The sequence below is a fragment of the Dicentrarchus labrax genome, unplaced genomic scaffold (assembly GCF_905237075.1).
Source record: "Dicentrarchus labrax unplaced genomic scaffold, dlabrax2021, whole genome shotgun sequence".
Classification (NCBI taxonomy): domain Eukaryota; kingdom Metazoa; phylum Chordata; class Actinopteri; family Moronidae; genus Dicentrarchus; species Dicentrarchus labrax.
In genome coordinates, this window is record NW_026136712.1 from 646,766 (window position 1) to 672,892 (window position 26,127).

Sequence of the window (26,127 nt, forward strand, 5' to 3'; positions counted from 1 at the left end):
CTAATCACACACCAAGCCAGAATTTATTTTCATGTTAAAATTTGAGGTAAAGAACATTTTTAAAATCACTAAGAATTGTCATGAATAACTTGTTTCATAACAATAGTTTTCTACTGTTTACATCCACTGTCTCTGCCAGTAGGTGGCGCTCTCATATCTGAACATTGTCACAAAGAAGTGTTCAGGGCGGGACTCTTATCAAATATGTGAAGTTAACTGTAGAGTGTTGATGGTGAATGGTCGAAATTCAACGCAACACCACGGGCACACCGTTCGTTTCGTAATGTCGTAATAGCACAACTTTTAATCATGAATGTCTTTATATTGCGCTGATTAAATTTGAAGTTGATCCGATAAATTCCCTTGGAGGAGTTTGTTCAAATACAACGCAAAAAAACGCCAAAAATGACCACGAAATTCACTCAAATGGCCGACTTCCTGTTGGGTTTGGGTTATGGGTCCAAGAGGCTTTTTTGCTTGTCCCATCATGATACACATGCCTACCAATTTTCATACATGTTGGTCTTACGTGTCTTGGGGGCTGATTCTGGGGGGGCGTGGCATAATGGATTAGCCATTATGTCTTGGTCATCCGCAAGACCAAGACAATACCTTAGTGTTTGCCATGACTGAATTTTGTGCAAAATTTCATGAATGTTTGGGCATGTTTAGCCCCCCAGAAGGTGTTCAAATGTTAACAGAAAAGCTGATTTCCACCACGTCGCCATGGCAACAAGGTTTGACAAAAATTCTTAAGATTTGTGACATGTCTTTGTCATCTTCCTAAGGGACTGCTGAAAAAATTTCAGTAGGATCTAGTTAATCTGCTGGGAGATATACATAAATTAAAAAAAATATATTTCCTTTCACCACTAGGTGGCGCTCTCACTATTACTGAATATTATCACATAGACGTGTTCAGGGCAGGACTTTTATCAGACAAGTGAAGTTTGGAGCCGATTGGACAATGTACACTCAAGTTAAAGCGAACTTGTGTGTTCTGGTGGTACATCAAAATTCCCCGCCACGTCACAGACACGCCCACTCACCACAGTCAACACATATCATCAACAATGTGTTTTGCATTTTACAAGGAAATTTCAGCTGGATCTGATCATCCTGCTAGGAGTAGAACATGAAAGTATAAAACGTTATACCTCCTGTTGCCACTAGGTGGCGCTCTCACTATCACAGAATATTATCACATAGGCGTGTTCAGGGCGGGACTCTTATCAAACATGTGAAGTTTCGTTGCAGTCGGATCATGTTAGCAGAAGTTATGACAAATCCCTCTTTTTATGGCGAGGGATCGAAATTGCACGACACGGGACGCCACGCCATGTCCACGATGTTCGATGGAATAACGTACATAGCACAACTTTTTTAATGGTGAATGTGTTTAGATGGTTGTGTCCAAGTGTGGAGTCGATCCGATAAATTCCCTAGGAGGAGTTTGTTCAAATACAACGTGTGCAAATCGCCAGAAATGACTGCTAAATCCAAAATGGCCGACTTCCTGTTTGGTTTGAGGGATGGGTCCAAGAGGCTTTTCTGCTTTTTTTTTATTACAATACACATGCGTACCGGTTTTCGTACGCGTCGACCTTACACATCTTGAGGGCTGATTCGGGGACGGGGCTTAGCCATTTGGCAGTTCCCGTGTACGGGCACAATTGCATACCGGTATTTTCGCTGCGTTTGAATTTTGTGCAATTTTCCCTGACTTTTCGAGCATGTTGCGGCCACCAAATATGCGGTCGATAAGGCAGAAAATAATAATAATAATTCCTTGCATTACAATAGGGCCTTGCACTGGTCAGTGCTCGGTCCCTAAAAATAAGGCATCTAATGCTTATGGACCCGATGGCTGGCTTGTCCTCAGACTTGAGATGTGCAGTTGAACGTTACAAATGTGCTACATAAATTTTGTTGAGTTAAGTTGAGTTGAGAAATGTTCATGTAAGAAAAGGTTGAATATTGCAGTCTAAAGAAATATAGAATATGTTTATGTTATATTTAAAACATGAGAACAGAAGGTAAAATGAGAGAGGATAATACTTTAAACCATCCAAGAAAAGAGACTGAGAGGATTCTCCCCCCAGCAGGACAATGACCCCCAAACAGAGTCAAATCCAGACAGAGACAGTTTCATCGAAAAAAAGTGAAGAAAGGTCAACCTCCGGACAGGCCAAGTCTTCTCCCACACTTCAACATAGTAGAGCATTTGTGGTAGGACTTGAACATTATTGTTAATTTGTTGTCACTTAATTTTAGGTAAGATTTGAAGAAATCTGTGTGAAGTTAAATATATTTAGATTTTCTGCCTTAAACTCTTAAAATAAGTCCAGTGTGTAACATATAGGATGATCTATTGTTAGAAATGGAATATAATATTCATAGTTATGTTTTCATTAGTGTACAATCACAAAAGCAGGTTTAATCCCAGCTGCTGTGTCCACCAGCAGGTAAATGTGTCAGAATAGCTTTTTAGCCTCCTTTCATGTAAAATATTGTTCAGTACAGTGCTAATATTAATGTCAGCACTTTCACACATGCACATGGTCTAGAGACTGACACTGACTGTTACTTGGCTACACTAAGGTACTGAGGATGCAGCAGTCCTGTCTGTCAGGTCACTGGCTGTGGCTCCTATTAAATTCAATTATCCTCAATTTCCAGTGTAAATTACCAGACCAGTATATCAATATGGGGAATGTTTGTGATGTGACTCAAAAATGAGAAGCTATTTGTTGGCAGGCAGAATTGGATGTTGTTGCCTACATCTGCTTTAAGTAGAGTGTTACTGGACTGTCAAGGGTGGATCTAAAGAAATGTTCACTAGGTGGCAAGATAGTGGTGTGGAGACTTTAAGGGGTGGCAGAACAATATGCTGATTCAATGGCAAACTGTCAACATTTTGACAATATCATCATATATATCGATGTTTTTGGAAAAGCCCCCAAAGTTAGATATTTAAACTCAAAAACATTACTGTGGCACATTAGTTAAACACTGAATAGAAATATCTAAAGGTTGCATTGGAAATTAATACATAGTTTTATTTCCAGATGTTTAGATATTTTTCCAAATCTTTTTTTGTTGAACTGAAGCTGTTCACTGAGTCTAAATTGTGGCCATAACAGATCATTTTTAATACATTATTTTTTTAATTAATCTAAATTTAATGTGTTCAATTTGACAGCCTTTGACACCAAACTGGGCTGGCCAGGCATGTTTTAGTGATGGCAGCTGCCACCACATGCCAACCCTCTAGATCTGTCCCTGTAGACTGTCAGTAAGAAGAGGAGAGGGTGAAGAACAGTGACGTTCTTTGTCTAGGTCATGATGACTCTCTACAATATTGCTCATTTCTTGTGGTCAAGTTGGCGTCAGAAGAATAAAGATGTTACAGATTACAGTAGGCTTCATGCAGCTTCTTAAAAGCAAAAGTCTGAAACTTGAGTAATGTGCTTGGTCTTCCCCAGAATCAAATAAGAAGATTAATATAATTTTTATTCCACGTGTCCAATGCAGGGACAAGTCTGAGATATTTTTAGCTAAAGCTACATTATGCCTATTAAAATGCTTTATTTTGATGATAGACCTTCAGCTGGCATCAAACTCACAAGATAAAAAAAACAACACTTTTACATTGGAGCCACAGAATGCAACAACCAATCAGAGGGTGCTTACAAACAGTTACACCTCCAAAAATTGGTAAGAGTAAAACTTAAAATTTGACAAACGATATATTTGAAAATCCATTAAAAATAGCAAAATGAAAATAAAAAAAAAATAGACAGGCAATTCAAATAAGTCCAGTCTTTGACTGGAAATGTTCATGCAGCAAAGGGCCTCAGGTCGAATTCAGCAGCAAGGACTCAGCCTTGGTACATGGGGCGCCAGCTGTATCAGGTGAGCTATCTAGGCGCCCCAAAATGTGGCATTTCTAATAATTTAGTGCTTAAACTGAGCAGCAATTATTTCCTTTTATTTTATTAATTTTTCTATGCATCTGTGTACCATGTGTGCATTAAAAGACTCCATTTAAAAATAAATAGACACTGTGCTTGTATAAATCTCTCTATATAGGTAGAAATAAACAATAAAATGTAAATAACTTTATACTGAGAAACTGCTGTGTTTCAAATAAGGGTATTGATACAAATAATACCTCAATCACAACAATGCTTTAACCAGAAAGAAACCTGTTTTGCTGTGATATTAACCAACCTTATCACTGTGTTAGTCACTGTGTTACTCCAGTATGACAGACAAATGCACTGACAGTGTGGGGAAGCAGCAGGTCCAGTGTGTAGGATTTTGTGGCAGATTGCAACTCCCTCACTTCACCCTCCCCTTTCAAGCTCAAAGGAGACACCAAATGTGAATGACCCTATCTAGAGCTAATGTTTGGTGTGTCAGTTCTGAGCTACTGTAGAAACATGGTGGTTCAACATGGTGGCTGTATATATAAAACACTCATCAACAAAAACATAGTGATTCCTATATGCAGGTGATTATACACTAATAAACATAAACATACCTTATATATTAATATTATATTCCACTTCTGACAATAGATACTCCTAAATGTTACACACTGTACCTTTAAAGTTTATATGAATTTAGTGCTACTAGATGTCGCAGTAGGGCACCAGCATTCAGTGCTGCATTAGCGTCAATGTCAAAAAAGGAAGATCCAGCACTCTCAAAGGCTTTGGGCCTGTAGCCTTAACGTCATGTGTTATGAAGACCTTTGAGAGACTGGTTCTGCAGCACCTCAGACCCCTGGTAGGCGACTGCCTGGACCTACTGCAGTTTGCGTACCAGGCTGACATCGGCGTGGATGATGCCATCATCTACCTGCTTCACAGAGCTTACACCCACCTGGAGAAGTCACAGAGCACCATGAGGATCATGTTCTTCGACTTTTCCAGTGCCTTTGACACCATCCAGCCTCTCCGGCTGGCAGAAAAGCTCTCTGTGATGCAAGTGGATCAGGACCTCGTGGCCTGGATCACTGACTACCTCACTGACAGACCACAGTATGTCAGACTGCACAGCTGCTTATCAGATGTGGTGACAAGCAACACTGGTACACCCCAAGGAACTGTACTGTCACCATTCCTGTTCACCCTCTACACCTCTGACTCCTGCTTCAACTCTGGAGCGTGCCATCTACAGAAGTTCTCTGATGACTCCTTCATTGTCGGCTGTATCTCAGATGATAGGGAGAAGGAGCACACTGAGGCCCTCTACAGGAAAGAACAGAGCAGGCTGTTCTTTCTAAGGAGGCTCGGGTCCTTCAACGTGTGCACTCGGCTACTACGGATGTTCTACCAGTCTGTAGTCGCCAGTGTCCTCTTCTTTACGGTGGTCTCATCGGCACTGGGGGTGCCAACAAGCTTAGCAAGCTGGTGAGGAAGGCCAGCTCGGTGGTGGGGATGGAGCTGGACAGTGTGGAGGCTGTGACTGTGAAGAAGATGAAAGGGGAGCTGAAAGCCATCATGGACAACCCCTCTCATCCTCTCTACACTGAGCTCAGGCAGCTCAGGAGCACTTTCAGCTACAGACTGACCCAGCCCCGAGCCTCGAAGCGGTTTGGAGGCTCGTTTTGTTACATCTGCCATCAGACTCCACAACGCCACAGTACCTCCAACCCCTGCAGACAAAGACTGGTTTAAAACTCCTACGACAACGCACAAACATTTTGCGCTATTTATATTTAATTTCCACTTGTACAGTTTAGTTTTAGTTTTTTAGTTTTAGTCGAGTTTAATTTTCTGCTCATATTTTGCACTCCATGTCCTACTTGAACAATGCATAGTGTATATACTTTAATTTATAGTTTTACATCTTCTATTATATTTTGTATTTTGTAATATTTTTTATTTTGGATATTCTTTGTTCCCTATTTTGCACTACTTTGCCCTATTGCTGCTGTCAACCTGAATTTCTCCTAAGGTGGATAAATAAAGGAATATCTTATCTTATCTTAAATGTATTAGTTAAATGTCATAATAACATAACATATACTTATTCCGCAAGTTTCTCTCTTTTTCTTTCAGGAACTGTTGGCCCATAAACTGAAGCAGCTTTTGTTTTTTTCACATAAAAAAAATCACTCTAATGCATTTGTAGAAACCAAAGTAAGCACCATAAATGACTCTGCTATACCACATCCTGGTCTGTATTAATATATGGACATTTTGTTAATGGAGAAGTATCAGGTGGCCATATTGCCCACTCCTGACATGTGTTTCGCTGTGAGTCACAACAAATGATATAGACTACAGACAGAGGCAACAAGAAAATACACAAAAAACAAAAGGCATATTTAAAAATTTGGAATGATAGGTTTCAAGGAGCAAATTAAAAATAACAGAATTTACAGCATTAATAAACACTGTAGTCATGCCCTTTGTATTGTTTCCTGTAAATTTAACCTGAAGGAGTTTTAGATTGTACAATTAAAAACATTCACATAATGGGTCTTTTATAGGCTGATTTCAGTACTTCTAAATCCAGTATATTCTACTTCTGGTCCAACAAATAAACATGAATAAATAAAAGTAAATTAATGAGTACATTTATCAAGGATCCAGTATTTCTCCACCAAAGCTGTATTTCTTGCAGTGTGTGAAAAAGGCTTTGTAGCAGCATTTAGCTTTCCTTCATACTGGGAAATAAGCTTTAAAGAAAATGTAATTGAACTGTTAACTAAATTGAAAAAAGAAGAAAATAGGGGGGCTGCATTGGGATAATTTCTACTTATTAACTCGGTATTTCTAAAATCTGAATAAAATCTGAACCTGAATGCTGTCTGAAATATATTTATTTTCTAAATATTCTATTTAGCCCATTTATATATGTTTCATATTTTCTTGTAGAACGTGTTTAGAAACGAATGACTTCTTTTGACTGAGGTCAATTTTTGCTTCCTTTCTCTCTCAAAGACCAGTTAAGCTTTACATTATGTAAAAAATAAAATAAAAAAAAACTTTTTTTTTTTTGCTGTAAGATCATAGCCTGTTTATAACCCGATGTGATACCTAAATAAAAAGTGAGTGGGTGATAAAATTTGAGTCAGAGATGCCACGCGTGACGCAAGAAGGGATTTACCCGATTGAATTTCCAACATCAACAGCTTTACGTTTCTTTTTATAAATACAGATAAAAGAATTATTAGCCGTTTTCAAATAAGCGACGTTTGGGTTCCATGAACGCATCTCGGTTGATACAGATGTTGTGCTTTAGTTATGAGTAATAAACCAAACTGATAGCGGCTGTGTTTATCATCCCCATACATTTAATAAGTCTCAAAAAACACATCACAACAAAAATGTCAAGTCGATATGAGTTCAACACATTTATACTCCAACATTGTTTTACACGGGAACCACAACTTGAAGTTACACAAGACGAAATGTGTACAAAAATAGAATGTCTTCAAACTTTACATATTAAAGGACAAATATACATTGCATTAGAAGCGTCCTTGAATCAATCAGTGTTCAAAAAGACACACAGCAAGGCACTAAAGGGGAATATAGTCATCAACAAACATGTTAGAATGAACATTTTGTCAATTCAATAACTTAAAACAGTTTTCTTTCTTCAAAACATTATTGCAGTTATTTCACATTTAAACGCGTAGCCTGTTGTGCGCCCAACATGTGCTGGCGACATTAAAAAAATCCCCTTTATATTACAACCGCCCCTGTATATTCTTATGAATTATTGGCCATATTTACTCTTATGTTCAGTAGACTGTGCAGGCAAAGTGCATTCGTGTCAGTCTCTCGGTCAGTCCTGGAGCAGGAATAGTTGGATGTGCGTAATTGCGCACGACTGCACACAAGTTCCTCCTCATCCTGGTATTTAGGCTATCTTTAGTTCACAACAGTTTCAGAATCATTATTTAAAAGTTATTTTCTTTTAAGGGGTTAGTGTGGGTCACGCTGCCATGGTGACAACGTTTTCCAGGAGAAACTATGAACAAATCCCGTTGGTTGCACTGATTCCGCCTGACGGCCGCTCCAGCCCGGTGCTGCTGGACGAAGAGGACGACGAGGAGGAAATAGTGGAGGACTTCCTTTCTTTCTGCCTCAGGTGGATTTTAGTGTGTCTCTTCCTCTCGTCGCTCCGGGCAAACTTGCGGCCGCAGAAGTCGCACGCGAACGGCTTTTCTCCAGTGTGTGTGCGAATGTGCGTAGTGAGGTGGTCACTGCGACTGAAGTTGCGCATGCAGATCCGGCACTGGAACGGCTTGTGTCCAGTGTGGATCCTGATGTGTCTGGTCAGTTCGTCAGAGCGGGAGAACCGCCTGTCGCAACCCTCCGCCGGACAGGGGTAGGGCCGCTCGTGGATTGGCGTCTTGCTGGGTCTGTTCGGGTACTTTCTGGGCCGCAGAATTGGCCTCAGGGGCAGGTTCTGTGGGCTATAGGCAGAGGGGAGCCTTGGCGGCCCTCCCTCGGAGCCGCCACCACCGGGACCCCCAAGCGTAAAGTTCCTGATAGTGTTCAGCGGGGTCAGGGGTGGAGGGACACGGAATGTATCGAGCGGACATGGAACGAATGGTTTCCGATCTTGGATACCGGCCGTGTGCATGTCCCGCTGGCAAGCCGGCTGGAAGAAGCCCGAGTAGTCGGGGATGATGGGAAAGAGCCCCGGCGCTTCTGAGCTGCCAGGCTGCTTCGGTGAAGAGTAGGATGGGGGCGGGTAAGAGGCGATGGGGCAGGTAGAGGTGGACAAAAACGCCGAGGGGTCCTGGTACACCTCCCCGCAGCCAGATGAGGAGTAAGGAGGCGGAGGGGAGTACAGGTGGTGGTGGTGGTCTATCTCTGCCTGGTTCTGAGCCGCCATGGTGCAACTCAAATTTCCGTTGGAGAAGTGATTGGGAGATCCTGAGGAAACCGGGGAGGAGGACGCTGAAGAAGAGGGAGGAGGAGGAGGAGGCGGTGGTTGGGCCACGTTGAAGATGCCCGAGACGATGTTGATCACTCCCTCGGGGTTCCAGTTACCTGGATACTGGGAGTCGATGGAGAACTTTCCCATGTAAGTGAAGGTCTGGTTGCGGTGGGGTGCTGGCTGAGAGAAGCCGCTGGAATAGGAGAGGTCCAGAGACCGCTTCTCTGCACTCATGTCTGCGCCCATCAAGCCATCTGCGGACAAAAACAACAGGTCATTAGTGAGGCAACAAAAACATGATTAATAAAGCTATTCACACTAGACAGGAAAGTGGGGTTGAAGTGAGACAACGCTGTTGCGTCTTTGCTTCATTACGCACCGACTCATGTGCTTGTTATTACATTCATATATAAAACATTAACTCACTTTTCTTTTATTATGAAAGCCACAGCCAAAACAATACGTCTTCTTCTATTGATCTGAAGCAGTTTGTAAAATTTTGGAGCAGTAGTTACTTGAATATTTCTTCAACATAGAATCCAAAAGTGTGTCATCTTACCTGCTGCCACATTAATCTGGTCGTAATGCGCTCCTAAATCGGAGTTGGGGAAGATAGCCACAGAGGTCGGCAAGCTGGTGGCGATGTCATCCACCGAGTAAACGCTCTCAGGTACGGGATGCACAAACCCCCCGAGATTCACCGGCACTTTCTCCAAAGTTTTGGCCGTCATTGTGGAGGAAAAAAACACTACCGCGTCTGCTGGCTCTCTCTTGTCTTTCTGTTCTTTTTCCCTCAAAGCTTTTAACAAATAACAGTGTCTAACCCAGCCGAGCGTGGGTCACCACTGCATGTCTCTGTCTGTCTGAGAGGATGAGCTCAGTGTGGCTGGTGCGGTTCATGCGCTCTGGTGATAAAGTTCACACCGTGTAAAGTAACTGTTATTGGGAACGGCGGCCCAGGCACTAGTATGTATATATGGGGAACCTTTTGAATACGACCGCTACGTCATTACCCATATAGGGAGTGGGAGGAGGATGAAAGCCGAGAGGGGAGAGGCGCAGCCGATACTGATTGGCTGGGAGGCTCCGTGACGATTTCAAAGGGAATCACTTGTCAACGGAGAACCCGCTGCTCCAGAGAGATAAAACGTACTTTTTCCACTCCATAACAAACAGAGATAAACTGCCATAAACCAACACACAAGCACAAGAAACCACAGTGAACACAGGCAGCACCAATATCTTCATGTTTCAGTCAAATTTGATTCGTTTTTTACATGTATTATCGCGTATATTTGATTCGAATAGCGCTCTGATATCAAAAGAGGAATTCCGGTTGAGCGTCTTAACCCATAAAAGGTTGAATCCGGTGAGCAGGGGAACATCCCCATACTCCATATTTGGTGTTGATTCCGGAATATTATCATCGGAAAGTGACGAGTTTTACCGAGCAGAGCGAGAGAGAGAAAGCCGCTGTGCCATAACCACAATCAAATGAGACGGACAGAAGAGCGGAATTTACTCCATTGGTTGTGATAGGCTGCATGAGCTCGGAAACTTGTGTCAGTCTGATTTGACTATTCTCTAGGAAAGAGTAGAATCACCGAGGAGTTAAATATAGTCATTTAGAGATATTTACAATCAGCAAGAGGAAACCAATATTTATAGAGGCGGTGGGTGTGTGTGTATATGTGAAAACAAATTCTGAAGGTGACAGTGGTCCACATATATTTTGTATGTATTCAATGTCTTTGTTTTGTTTGTTTTTTTACATTTATTATTATCCATCAGCAAAGTGTTAATAATAATCAAAAGTCATAACATGACAAAAATGATGATTCAATCAAAATAGGGAATATATATGTATAACCTTTGCAAATATATATTTCAAATGTGTTTTATTATACAACCTTGTGCTTTCCTTGAAATATGATAAACTAGAGAATTTGATGATTTTTGTATAAGTCCAAACAAAATTGTGTGCCCTCCTGTGGCCTCCTGAGGAACTGTCTGTTTCGCTCTCTCTCGCTCTCTCTGGCTCTCTTTCTCTCTCTCTCTCTCTCTCACACACACACACACACACACACACACACACACACACACACACACACACACACACACACACACACACAGGTCATGGACTCCTTCTGCTCCTGTTTGATCTTGTAAAGTCCCTCCGTGGGTGGAGAAATTTGACATGCAGAAAACAGAAAATATTGGGTACCTTGGGTGGAATTTAGTTTCCATTTTGTGTTTATGTGTGTTTCACAGCGGCATCACACAATCACCACTGTTGTAATCTAAATATAGGTTTCTTGCTGATTATAGGGTGTCAAGCATTTGAAAAGTCAAATGTTTATTAATAATGTCAGAGAAAACTTTTACTGACCCTGCTACTACTGACACTGGATATCACATGGACAATGGAACCAGTGTCTGAAATGGGCCAGTACTAACCAGCACCAGCACTTCTGATTTTTGTTCACCTGTGAATCTAGGTACACATCCCTATACACCACGATAAATTTACGATTTTTTCCCACCGACATTCCACAAAGACCGACCCTGCTCTGCCTCTGAGTGGCTAGTGTTTGTTACCTTTGTTGGTTAGGTTGGTTAGGTTTAGGCATGAAGAGTGAGATGGTTAGTGTTACAAAAATGTGTTAGGGTCAGAGCCAATCAGAGGCAGAGTAGGAGTGGGTCTTCATGGAAAAAAAAAATTAGCACATAATTATGGCCCATTTCAGGCACCAAATGGAACCATAATACTGCAAACTATTTTTTACTACCACTCCAACCATCTCAACAGCTTTTAGATGGATTGCCATTCAGGTTTATTCAGACCTTCATGATCCACAACAAATGAATTCTACTGACTTTGCTGATTGCCTGACTTTTTGTCGCTAGAAGATTTTATGCCTCTGTTGTCATCGGATGTGTTTGGTCCTGATGTGGATGTGCTGTTCACTTGGAGCTCCCAGTCTAGCGGAGTCAGCTAATAGGTCTGCTATAGCTGACCTAGTGTTACAGGGGACGTAACAAACATTCACTGCAATTGGCTGGTCTCCCTTGCTGCCTGTTTTTACATGAAAAATAAACAGAAGCAAATAGCACTCTGCTTTCCGTTTCACATGGACTTTAAACTGAGCATCTCAAAATATTGAAAATGTTACACATTATTCCAAGATACTAAGTCATTATTTTGGCATTTTTTTCCACTCCTGATTTCCACATGGTAATTCAATTCAATTCAATTCAATTCAATTCAATTCAATTCAATTCAATTCAATTTTATTTGTATAGCGCTAATTCATAACAGAAGTTATCTCAGGACACTTTTCAAATAGAGCAGATTTAGACCGAACTCCTTATAACATTATTTATAATAATGGGAGTTATTTTTTACTGCTTTTGTTATATACCTTTCTACTACCACTAGTACAAATATTAATAAAAAAGATCTAAGTGAATTCAATGCATTCAATTCCAAGCCTGTAGTTAGGTGTCTTTACATCTAACATAAGGTGTGACTAATGAGATTTTAAATACCTTCAGAGTGTTACATTCACACACACATCCTTCACATTAATCAACGCACTAGTCAATAAACCCTGTCAATAACAGCTCTATTTATTTAACTACTGCACGTTTATGTGTGCGTGTGTGTGTGTGTGTGTGTGAGAGAGAGAGAGAGAGAGAGAGAGACCATGCTGTTATCAGTAGGTGTAAATGTTAAATAAAAAAAAAGACAGAGGAGACTCACACAGGAAGTATCCTTTTAACTGTTTCATCATAGTACAGAATGGGTTAGGGTTGAATGTTGCATCCATCTCTGACAGCAGGCCTCCTTCCATCCTTGCAAGCTGTACGAACTAGTTTGTTTCCTAAAGGAACTAACTAATGAAAACGTATCTATGAATACTATGTTCATGCTAAGAGATTCTCTTCCTACATTGACACTGCACGTAACATGTGAGCTGCTCAATCGTCAAAATAAATGTAATTCACAGACACTGGGCCTAGCCAACTGAAAAAAGTATGGAACAAGCTGATTACACCCATATGTCATTCCAAAACCATGGGAATTAATCAGCTGCTATTACAACATAAGACTTTTTCAGACCCTTTCAGCCACAATAGCGTTAGACTTACACTGAAAGCTTGGCTCACAGTTGGCTGTTCATTCATCCATGCTCATCTTTAAGTTGTTGAATAAGTTTGAGGTCGAGGCTCTGTACAGGCCAGTCAAGTTCTTCCACACCAAACTGGGTCTTAATTGACCTATATTTGTACGCAGGTGGATGGTGTCTCACACAAACACAGGACTTTCACCCAAGAGACTGCCGTTCGAGTCCTGTGTGAAACCAAAAGTAAGTGTTTACTCACCACATACAATCTTTACCTAGAATCAACCAAGTAGTTTTGTTGCCTAAACCTAACTAAATTGTGACTTCAGCAAGCTTTATTTTGAAAGTGTAACAAGATGTTGCATATTTATTATTATTAATTTGGCCGTGGAATGAGCATATGTTGAAAACACTGCCACACCTAGGCGAGACAAAACTACCAGTGTATTTATTATGTTTAGCTGGTATGAAGTCCATTTTTCATTTACATTTGATGGAAATGTCATTACTTTTTGCAGGTATTTTATCATAAATTAAAGTATTGGACAAATTACATGTTGTGGCACTTGATGAAAATCGGAAACAGGTCAACCCTCTGGCGATCATAAATGTCTGTAGACATTTTCATGGCAATCCATTCAGTAGTTATTTCAGGCAATCAGGCAAAGAATGTCCTTTAAAAACTCATTGTGTCATTACATATGATGCGAAAATAATCTATAATCAGCAGACATAAGATAGTTATTTGATTGCTTAAATTTGCACACAACAGTTATTGTAACCTACTGCAGCAGTAACCAGGGAAAATCCCTGTACTGTCCCTAAAATATACCTACTGTACTGTGACTGATAGTGTGCCTGTCAGTGGTTGATCATGATTACTGTTTTTAGACCACATTTAAGACAGTTTGGGCTATGTTTCATTTACTAACTAAACTTTTTATCATCTCAAGAAATCAAAGCCTTGACACCATAGTATTATTTTTAATATTTATTATTATCAGGACATAGCATTACGGCCTGTCTGGCTATCTTCCATACAAAACACAATCTGTGCTGCATTACATAAAATACAGTGAAAACAGCTGTTTGGTGTGCAATTTAAAGTTGTGGATCCAGTATTTTGTGGAATATATTCCTCAAAATACAAGCTCACTTTCAACTGTGACCACTCAGGTTATACCGCTGCCATGAGTCTAATATGACAATTATTTCCTTGTCTGTTTAATTGTCACAGACATCAAGAAAAAAACCCACACTGGATACAGTTTGCTTTTATAGCCCACATACTTTCTCTGTGTGGGAGTACAGCAACTGGGGTGTGTGCCTGCTGGTATGTGTGTGTGTTCATGTGTGTGAGTGGGGTGAAGAGACACGATGAGTGTGCAACTGTCAAAGTGAGAAAGCTAATTTGGTTTAAATTTAAATCTGACCCATCTTCAACTGACAGATCAACAAACACCAGTGGTTGCACCCACGCACACTGTTGACTTTCAGTGCCCATATATGAAGCACTAAAAGGCTTATTAAGGACTTTCAATGCCCCACATTAAAGTTATATTAAATATCAGACATCCACCAGCCAGTGGGATGGAGGTTCCTCCCAAACCACAGCTCCACAATAGCCTGACAAAACATTTGAAATTAAGTGTTCATCCATGGCTTTTGTAAATATATTTCTTCATCAAGATAATGCAGTACTGCCTTTAGATGAATATTTAACGCAGACATTTCTTCTAAAAGTTCATTATTGGATAGAAAGGGGTCAGCCAGCTTGAAACATAAAGAACCTGGGTGGCTACTTTTTCAATTCAATTTTCAATTCAATTCAATTCAATTTTATTTGTATAGCACCAATTCATAACAGAAGTTATCTCAGCACACTTTTCAAATAGAGCAGGTCTAAATAAAAAATATTTACAGAGACCCAACAGTTCCCACCATGAGCAAGAACTTGGCGATGGCAGCAAGGAAACACAGACCCTGGCTCTAGGTGGGTGGCCGTCTGACTCGACCAATACTTATGGCCTCCAATCCACCAGGGGGCCCATGGAATAAAACGAAAACTACCTTTTCAACCATTTTTAAAAAATATTGTGTACAGAGAAGTTAAATGTTCTATTGATTTAAATTTCAAAAATAAAAGACCAATGAGAAGTAATGCACCTTGAACACAACAAAGAAAATAGTCAATACACATTAAATGTACCAAAGCAACCTCTGTAGGTGTTACAAAAAATAATAAAAACCGCAGTTCTTTGAACAGCCACTTGAGGCTGGCTACAAAAGTGAGTCAGTCTCCAAAGGGCCCCATAACAAAATGTCCAACTTTACAGCAGAAATATGTTTACAGCCTGGTACATAAAGCTAAGAGTTAACTCTGGAATTACTTAGCCCCCTGTCACACACACACACACACACACACACACACACACACACACACAACACACACACACACACACACACACACACACACACACACACACACACACACACACACACACACACACACACACAGGGTTAACCTAAGCCCAGAGATAAGATTCACACTGCACTTCTACTATCCATGGGTTAAATGACTGTTACACACAACACATTTATGTTTACATTCTGTTTACCTCGTTTTACACTGGCACCTTTTCGATATCAGGGTACAACCGCACAAACTCAGGGCTAACCCTGCTCTGGATCAGGGCCAGCAAGCCCTGGGCTATAGTTGGGGTTAGAATTAACCAGGATTTCTCCACACCAACAACAATAACTATAACAAGCATGCGCTATGTGCTCCGGCTGCCCAATCTATCCACTTGAGGTAGAATGATTTTTTAAATATTTGTAAATGACAGCTAAAGATAGACAGGAAAGGGCAGCAGAGATAGAGAGGATGACATGCAGCAAGGGGCTGCAGGTCGGATTTGAACCCTGGGTCTTGGTACATGTTATAGTTATCAGCCCTTTTTTAGACTACACCAAACATCACATAGGAGGTGGCTTTCAAACTGAAGTCTTGTCTGAACTCTCCTCCTGATTGTTTCCTCCAACACCATCTCTAATAATCCATAATAGAATCAATTTTGATATACGTGTTAATCCACATATTTATAAAGGGTAACTATTTCGACTTGCAGATCATTGAGGTGAATTTGGGATTTCTTTTCAAAGGTCGATAACTCGCGCCTTGCAGCTTTACCTACAGGTATATTACATTGTTTTCAGCAGGTATGAGAATCAGTCAATGAGTTATTAACAAATTAATATAAACTGAGAAAGAATGACTAAAGAAAGGAAAACACATTGAGATGAATTTCTGTTACTAGTTTTATGCAACACTGAAAAACTTTACAGCATACTTACACTGTGGAAACTTAAAGTCTAACACCTTGTATACACAGAGCATAACAAAAGCAGAATCATTAGCACAGCAGCAGTTCTCCATCAGTGTCACACAAGATGCATGCAGACATAGTGTGTCACCCCAATATACAATCCCTGTAGTTACATGCATTTAACAGAAGAAAATAGACTTGAGGTCCAGGTCACAGTTATTCAGATAAAGCATGAGTGAACAAGGCATGAGCCTTATTTAGACAGCCAATATTGACGAGAAAATTAAAGGAAAAATATTTCATCAAATGCTTGTAAAACAGACAACTGAAAACTGTGTCAGAACAAACTTCCAGTGTGGACATGGTATTAAGTCTGTTCTGGACTACTGTAGAAACATAACAAACAAAAAAGGGCCAGCTCCCTCTGTAGACAAGAATGTCTCATTTTAAGGTAAAGAAAATACAACAATTCTTATTTTCAGGTGATTTTACACTAATGTACATACCTATGAATATTATGTTCCATTTCTGATAATAGATCCTCCTAAATGTTACACACTGGACGTTTAAAACACTTAGGAAAAGATGCAGAGCTGTGATTGGATGCAAACTCTGGCCATTACTTCCACTTCACTAGATACACTAGTCCCTGCACTGACTCTGAACATTGGCATGATGGAAATTCTCGGGTACATGATTTACAGAAAAGGTGGACTGACACAACCATATGATCTGAATGAACGAATTAAACACTGGCTCTAGATAGGGACACATTTTTCCTGAGTTTTGCAGCCACTGTAGTTTGTCCTACCCACTTGGAAGGCTGGGCTGTATACAAATGGTTGCAAACTTCACCACTGGATGCCATTAAATCCTCTGCACTGATCCTTTGAGATTCTGAACTCGAGTGTGAACCAATGCCTCATTCTTTATGTTGTGGTATTATACCTCACCCACATCACTCCTATTCAACTTACAGTCTTCCTGTCGCGTCAATCCATTCCATATATTAAAACAACAATAGAAAAACGATCATTCACCAGAAATGAATCCCACGAACAACTCCAGCAATAGCCAACATTAATCCTAAGTGAAACAATAAAATCTTCTCTTGACATACATTTACAATAGTACGACGGAGTATTAGGGCCATACTAAGATATATTTTATTTTTTTGGAAATGACGAGAATAAAGTCATAGTATTAGGTCTACGAGAATAAAGTCGTAACATTACGAGAAAAAAGGCGTAATGTTACGAGAATAAAGTCGTAATAATACGAGAATAATGTAATAGTAATACAAGAAATAAAAGTCGTTTTAATGAGAAAAAAGCTTCGATAGAGTTATCAAGATCTGACGTGACCAGCTCAACCAATCAGCAGCCTCAGTCTGAGCCCAGCAGTCGCTGTTTGTCTCAGTCGTATCGTACAGTCAACAGGTAAGCTAACGTATTGATAATTTCGTTGTTAAACAGTTTTGCTGGCTGAGCCAACAGGCTGACAGTTCTCATAAAATTACTACTTTATTCTCGTAATATTATGACTTTATTCTCTCAATATTATTACTTTATTCTCGTAATATTACGACTTTATTCTGGTAATGTTACGACTTTATTCTCACAATATTACGACTTTATTCTCGTAATATTATGACTTTATTCTCATAATATTACGACTTCAATCTCGTAATGTCACAACTTTATTCTTGTAGACCTAATATCATGACTTTATTCTCGTAATATTATGACTTTATTCTCGTAATTTCCAAAGAAATATTTTTTTTTCTCCTAGTATGGCCCTAATACTCCGTTGTACAATAGCAAATTCCTCCTTTCAGAGCCATTTTTTTGTAAAAGTATATATTTTTAGATGTTTTGTCAAGGATGTCACTGAAACATTTCTGTGACTTTGCATTTGAAACGTTATACTGTCATAGGATAATATAAATGATGTATTTGTATTTTGTATTCATTTGTGAATGTAAAATGAAATCAAATAATGCATGAATAGAGTTTATGCAGCAACGTACAATGGAAATGGAACACACCTCCAAAAAAGATGTTAGGTATGAGACAGGTGTGCAGGATAGTTTTACTTACTTACTTTCTTCCTGAGAGCAAGATGAGAAGACTGATGTCAATCTCATGTGTGTTAAGTACAGAGCTGCAGTCAGGACATGCTAGCAAGTGGAAAAAGCTTGCCAGGATTTGTCCAAAGTTAAAAAATGCACCTATCAACAGCACCAGAGAGCCTACTAACCCCTTGCAGTTTTTTGTATGCAGTATAAATATGATATAATACATAATATATTCCCAAATAAGCTTACAAGGCAGACTATCAACTATGTACATAGGCATGAGACCCAATATAAATATACATTAAAATATAGATCAGCAAAAACACAAATGGAGAAAAAATATCACTGCTCACTCAATTCATTCACACAATAAAACATGAATAGTATATTCTGTATAGCTTCATACATGAATTGCATCAAATAAACTGATCTCATAGTGTCTGTACCACTGCCAAGTTCTTAAGAAATTCTAGCTCTGTAACTAACACACAGACATTTTAATATCAATCTCATCTTACTCTTGGAAATAAGGAAAATAAATATTTCATGAAATGTTAAACTATTCCTAAAATAAATATACCAAAAACAAACAAAAAACAATATTGTACCAATGTTGTGAAACACTACATATATTTATAAGTGAATATTTACATATATTCCTCTCATATATATATATATATATATATATATATATATATATATATATTCTTTCTCTCTTTGTCAAGTGTATCTTCTGTATCTTTTATGTTTGGGGCAATTATGTTCAAACTAGTCTGGACAGACCTGTGGCAACAAATTCAAAGCCAAAGCACATACACTGAACTTGAAGCATTAGGCTGACACTTTGATCCTTCAGTGTCCTGCTCAAAGACACTTCAACAGGACAGTCTTTCTAACTGTCACACCAATGCCACCGCAACACACACCAGTGCCATTTTTCCTGAGGTGGAAGATCATTACCCCTAATTCTGAGTGTCACCACTCTTAAATCCATAATTCTTTCTTTAAAACAGCTTGCCACCATGACTGTTAGCTTTGTTGCATCACAGACTGACAGCTTTCATCGCTTGCTGTGTGAAACATGAAAGTAAGAAGAAATGCTCTGATATCGGTCCAAGATAGGGGAGAAGAAAAGAAAAGAAACCAGAAATATGTATAAAAGATCTGCAGAGTGGGAGACCTCTGTTATACAGACATGCCTTGTGTCAGGCAGCCTGAACAGCAGCTTTGTGGGGGTAAAACTGTTCTAATGTCATACTGTAACTGTTACAGTTTTGCATTACAGTGCTGAATCCATCATCTTACTCAAGAAATTTGACATTTAAACAGAAATTGTGTAACAACATTTTATGTCTCTACTTTAGAGGAATAATTTAACTGTTTCCAATGTCTCTCTGACTGTGTGGTCAGGCAGTGTGGTTTCATATTTGGTTAAGGTGGTGTGAATTGACGCAAAGATGCATCCGTGCAAGTTGGAGAGCAAAAAGGAGATCAATCTCATGTCTCTGCAAGTGACCTCTGTAGCTGCAAATGAAGCCGCAGTGCCAAAAACTGAAGTTACTCTAACAGCCACTTGAGGCTGGCTCCAGAAGTGAGTCAATCTCCATAAGGCCCCATATTAAAATGCCCAACTTTACATCAGAAATAAACATGTTTACAGTCTGGTACTTTCAAAGTCAGTAAAGTCTGTGTTCATGGCAAATAATTAATATGACAATATTTGTCACATGAGTCTTGAGGGGCCTCATGGCCATTTCACCAGATTGTACTATCCTCCTGCAAGCAACTTTCTAAAACTGTTTCTGTTGAACACAGTTTAACAGAGGTTCACCACAAGAACACACATATACACAGAAGCTGACACACACAGGCAGAGACAGAATCAAATACACACTTCCTTCCTTTCTTTTTCTAATTTTCTTTCTTTCAGTTTCTTCTTTCCTATTTATTTAAATTTCTGTTTCCAAAATAGGTGCTATTAAACAAAATATCATAAAATCTGAAGTATATATGCTATAATAAACAGTTAATGTGATGAGCTCAGCAGGTGTAATGACCTATTTGTCAGTGTAAATGGTGTCAGTATACAGGCCGTATGTGTATTTGTAGCCGCCCCTGTAAAGTTCCACAGTCAAGTGTCATAACTGTAAGTGTACAGTCATCGTCCCCGTCACCCTCCACCTCTGCTCCACACTACACTGCAGTGCTGCCAAGTGATGCTGTGGTCTGACTGATCTGACATCAGCACTGTTCCGCTGTGGAAACACTGCCGTATTCCAATGCACTGCTGGGTGCACTTTTTGGTTCTGTCCTTTTTGATTAACAGTAAACAACATTATTACCATTCAATGTTCTTCTCAATCCACAACATTATGTAACCATTAGGTTTGATTGTCAATCAATAAATGTAAATGGACTGTACTTGTATAGCCTTTTTGTCTTCCAGCCACTTAAAGCAAGTGCTTGCTCAAGGATACTTCAACATGCAGCAGGGAGGAGCCAGGGGTCAAACCAACAACCTCACAATTGTCAACAGTTACAGCCGAAGAGTGACAGGAAAGTGGGAAAGGCCCTATCTATAGCGATTGTTGGCTTTGTCTGTTCTGGGCTACTGTAGAAACATATTTAAAAACTCTGTGGAATTTTGTGGAAGAGGCCACTCCCTTGAATAGGGTGTCTCCGCAGACTTTTAATGGGCGAGTAACTTTCAGTATTTTTTGATTTGGCCAATCAGAGGTTTCCAATCTTGTCTGATGATGTTCATCCCCATATAAGCCATTTCATTGTAGTGAGACCGAGACCTCACTGGATAAAATGAGCTATTGTGACCTCTAGAATAATCACAGCCTCATGAAACCAAGGGCATCCAGAAGATGGATGGCTGTTCTACTATATTGACACCACTGATTTCTCACCATATTTTAGTTGTGCAAACACTGAAGGCTAGGCTGAGACATGAAAAAGTTCTCTAACATATTACATAATTGAAAGCTGAACTCATTCTGGCATTGTTGACGCTGTGAAACGGTCACACTTTGTTAAGTTTAGCCACACAGATGACTTGGCTACATTTAGAAAAAGGTCGTGAGGGAGGTCCTGTTTGTTTTGAGCCATCCAACCTCCTCCTCCAACTTTCTCACTCTTTATACTAAGACTGGTGGGTGCTTCCATAAGACTGGCTGGAGCCTTGTACATTCACAAATGACGTTAAGGGGTACCTACAGCATCATAGAAGCAGAGGGCCAGTGAATAAGCAGCAGTATGTGGTGAGCTGGGAGTGAGACTTGGCTGTAACATCAGTACTTCACCAAATAGCTCCACAGGTACTCAGTGTGTTACAAATGAATTTCACTGTGTCACTTTGTTGTCTGACCGACATTAACCCTAAATGCAAATGATAACCTTAAAAAAGATCCTTCTGGTAGTGGGGCCAGGCCAGCAAGACATACACACACGAACACACACACACATACACACAGGCCGTCAGAGAGGACATATTCCTCCCTGCTAATGTATAATTACTGGGAGAATAAATGGCAGGAGTGTTTGACAGAGACATTAAACACACACACATTAGTCATGTGACAAATTCACACTTCCCCCCACACACACACTTTGAATATACATGTACATACATACAGACATAGTGCATGAGAAGCAATAAAGGGATGGTACATTAGCACGTTGACACACACACACACACACACACACACACACACACACACACACACACACACACACACACACACACACACACACACACACACACACAAACTGTCATGCCGTAATGAAAACTGTGACTAATGAGGCTGTCCCCCATTTTACAGGCCATATTTATTGTGTCCCTTGTCACTAGCCGTAGATCATCTGCTGCCTCTGCCAGATCCTGGAGATGAGTGCTGACAGGGAATTAACTGTGTGTTGTCATGCTAATTCACACACACTTCAAGGTTTATCACACACGCAGAGATTTACCAGAGTTACCTCCTGGATATCATGACCTGTATGTGTGAGTGTGTTTGTGTATGTGTCTGTCTGTATCTAAGGCTGGATTACAAACACCTGCGTGTCATCAGGTTTGTGCTAATTTAATTAAAATTTTGTACCAATTAAATACAGTTTGAACTGTCTTGTAGTTCCAAGACCATTATTGTTTTAGTAATGCTTACACATTAAATATTCCTTAATGAATTTATATTTAATCAAATTACCACACAGCAAATGGTAGTATTTTTGTATAGAATCTAAAACCTGTACGCTGCACATAGGGTTTATCTGGCTATGATCTGAGAAAATACTTTGGTCAGTACTATGATAAACAATACTCCAAATGTTACATTTCTGAATTTTTTCTCCGTCTATGTTTTTTTTCTGATAGACATGTCTCCTGTCTGACAGTACAGCTGTTTAAAACACACACCAATTCAGTCAGGACCACTTTTGTCAAAATATCTTATATTCCAAGCAGAATTTTACATTTGGCGGTATGGCTCTGTTCTGGGACCTCCTTGTCCTTCCGCGTGCCTACGTGGAAAACCTTAAGGCAGGGAGAGCACACCTCCCTGCCCTTCCATGGGCATACATGGAAAAGTTTAAGACAAGGAGAGCGGCAGCAGAGACCCCCCAGGGTACAGTACAGAGCAAGCATCAATGGCAATCAGAAAATGACATTGATTAATTAGAAACAACATAAAAAGGAGGAGCTGGGGTGGAGGTGGGTGCAAAAAGGCTTGTAGAGGAGCAGCAGAGATAGGCAGGCAGGCTAAAGCAGCTTAAATAAGGCGCCACGTAGATGTTTGCCAATTGGATGCTTGAGGAAATCAGGTGAGCTGTCAGCTGACTGTGTATGGGATCCAATGGGAAGTTTAGAGGAATCAGCTGATGTATGTTTATGACTAGCTATGATTGTATGATATAGCTGTAACTGAAAGCTAAGCCTGACTTTGTGCCCTGCCTGAACTAACGCTATGCTCAATTTGTGTGGAGTTGCTGTGTGTGTGACAGCTCCGACTGACTGATTTCAGAACGTACGAGGAACTCCAGTTGTTTCTTTTATTTACATCCAGACCCTCTTCTTTCTGCTCCTATCTCTGTACGCTCACAACAACTTATTTTTTGCTCACGTTGAACTTTACTATAATTGAAAATTGGTACCTCTGAGTGTAAATGACTGACTTTCTGACTTTTCCACTGACTTTCTGTACATTTTTGCAGTTTTTGCACTGTTCCACAAGCTGGATGCTGGCATTATGTAGAACTCTCATGGACTTCTAGTGATTAGTCAGGGGGTGGCAGTGACAGATATATTGATTCCATGTTAAAACAAAATGTAATTCAGCCTGTAACTAGCTGTGGATGTGACAGGTTGGTCTTTTGGTTTCTAGATATAGTTACTCTAGATGGCATTACCTTGGCCTCTAGCACCACTGTCAGGAATCTTGGAGTTATCTTTGATCAGGATTTGTCATTTAAATCCCACATGAAGCAGACCTCTAGGACTGCCTTCTTTCATTTACGTAATATTACAAAAATTAGACACATACTATCACAGACAGATGCAGAAAAACTAATCCATGCATTTGTTACTTCAAGGCTGGATTACTGCAACTCTTTATTATCAGGTTGCCCCAATAAGTCTATTAAAACGCTCCAATTAATTCAGAACGCTGCAGCACGAGTACTGACAGGAACTAGAAAAAGAGATCACATCTCTCCTGTACTAGCTTCTCTGCACTGGCTGCCTGTAAAATGTAGAATAGAATTTAAAATCCTCCCCCTCACCTATAAAGCTCTTCATGGTCAGGCCCCTTCATATCTTAAAGAGCTCATAGTACCCCATTACCCCTCTAGAACACTACGCTCTCTGAATGCTGGGCTACTTGTGGTTCCTATAGTCTCTAAAAGTAGAACAGGAGCCAGAGCCTTCAGTTACCAAGCTCCTCTCCTGTGGAACCAGCTTCCAGTTGTGGTTGGGGAGGCAGACACCCTCTCCACATTCAAGAGTAGGCTTAAGACGTTCCTCTTTGATAAAGCTTATAGTTAGGGCTGGATCAGGTGAGTCCTGAACCATCCCTTAGTTATGCTGCTATAGGCCTAGACTATCGGGGGATTTCCCATGGTGCACTGAGCTCCTCTCTTCCTCTCTCTTTCTGCACTCATTCATGTCCCTAATGCATGTTACTAACTTCACTTCTTCCCCGGAGTTCTTGTGCTTTCTCGTCTCGCAGGTTCTTATCGATCCTGGTGGAGCCTCCTGCCATGGTCCTGCTAGATTGCCATTGCCAATACTGTTGTTGCTGTGCATCTGTCTGTCTGTCTGTCTGTCTGTCTGTCTGTCTGTCTCTCTCTCTCTCTCTCTCTCTCTCTCTCTCTCTCTCTCTCTCTCTGTCTCTCTCTCTCTCTCTCTCTCACCCCAACTGGTTGAGACAGACGACCACCCACCTAGAGCCGGAGGATCTGTCCTAGGTTTCTGCCTTTTAACAGGCAGTTTTTCCTTGCCCTTGTCACCAAGTGCTTGCTCATGGTGGTACTGTTGGGTCTCTGTAAATGATGTTTTAAAGAGTTCGGTCTAGACCAACTCTATTTGAAAAGTGTCCTGAGATAACTTCTGTTATAAATTGGCGCTAGTGTATAGTGACCTTGGCATTAAGTATTTTGTCTCTCTTCCATCAAAGCCATTTAACTATGTAATAAATCCTTAAGAACATTATGTTTACTTTATGTATGGGCCACCAAACATAAGATTGAGTTTTTTTCTTCATAACCTATAAACCTGCATATAGAGACATAAAGCCTGCCCAGCTCTCAGAATAATAGTTATACAAAGCTTTTTTTTCTCTTCCAAAAGTTAATAAACAGTGTTAAAAAATAGTTGTTGTTATATCAGCTGCTACTAGCTTAAGTGCTAACCAGCAGAGTACAAAGTAGTAAAATTTTGCCCAGTTAAAGCTGCATTAGGTAACTTTTAGAAAAAGGGATATGGATTGTTGAGTAAAAGGTCTGGGTACTTCTTCCACTACTCTAGTTTTGGTCCTATTAGTACATAAAATGTTAATGACTTTTAAATGTTTAAGCCAATTATTCAGAGTCGACTATTATAAATGAGTTATTGTCTAACTTCCCACCAGGACACAAATGCTCTTAAACATCACAAGTATTCTTTAACAAAGCAGTACGGAACTATGATCCCATAACAATGCAAATCATATGATGATCCTTATACAGTAGGTCATTGACAGCAGTGTGTTTAGACCACAGTGAGGCTGCTCAGTCTAAAAACATAACATGCTGATTGTGTGTGCAGTCCATTGACAATAGCTGAGCCACCACAAAAGCTTCTAAGTTTCTCCAAAACACTGAAAGCGTTTGAAAAGCCCCGGCGTTAATAAGCCTCATCTGAATGTTTCGCATTTTCAGGAACGTTTCTCGTCCGCCTCCACAAACTCAGATGAGGAAACAGTTTGGCTGCAGAGACGTCCTCAGATAATGCGGCCTGTTTTTCTCTTGTCTCACCCACGGTCACAAAAATGTTTGCACACTGTGGCAGAGAAGTGAGAGAGCAGTGAAAGTCCTGCCAGATAAGAGAGGAGGAGAATGGTGGAGTGTAAAGAGGAGAGAGGATAAGACTGGAAATAAGGAAAAGAGTGAAGCAAAGAAAGAGGAGAGGAAACAACAAACAAAAGGA

At 40.1% G+C, this 26,127-nt stretch overlaps 2 protein-coding genes across 2 annotated transcripts in view; both read right to left on the reverse strand.

Moving 5' to 3' along the window:
* mtr (5-methyltetrahydrofolate-homocysteine methyltransferase) overlaps positions 1–26,127 on the reverse strand; it is a 202,050-nt gene that overhangs the window by 123,543 nt on the left and 52,380 nt on the right. The gene's annotated exons all lie outside the window — the stretch shown is intronic.
* On the reverse strand, positions 7,291–9,852 carry egr2b (early growth response 2b). Its single transcript, XM_051417160.1, has 2 exons — positions 9,473–9,852; positions 7,291–9,167 (listed from the first exon to the last, which is right to left on the reverse strand). Exons 1-2 carry the CDS (start codon positions 9,642–9,644, stop codon positions 7,996–7,998), a joined length of 1,344 nt encoding a protein of 447 aa, XP_051273120.1. The 5' UTR covers positions 9,645–9,852; the 3' UTR covers positions 7,291–7,995.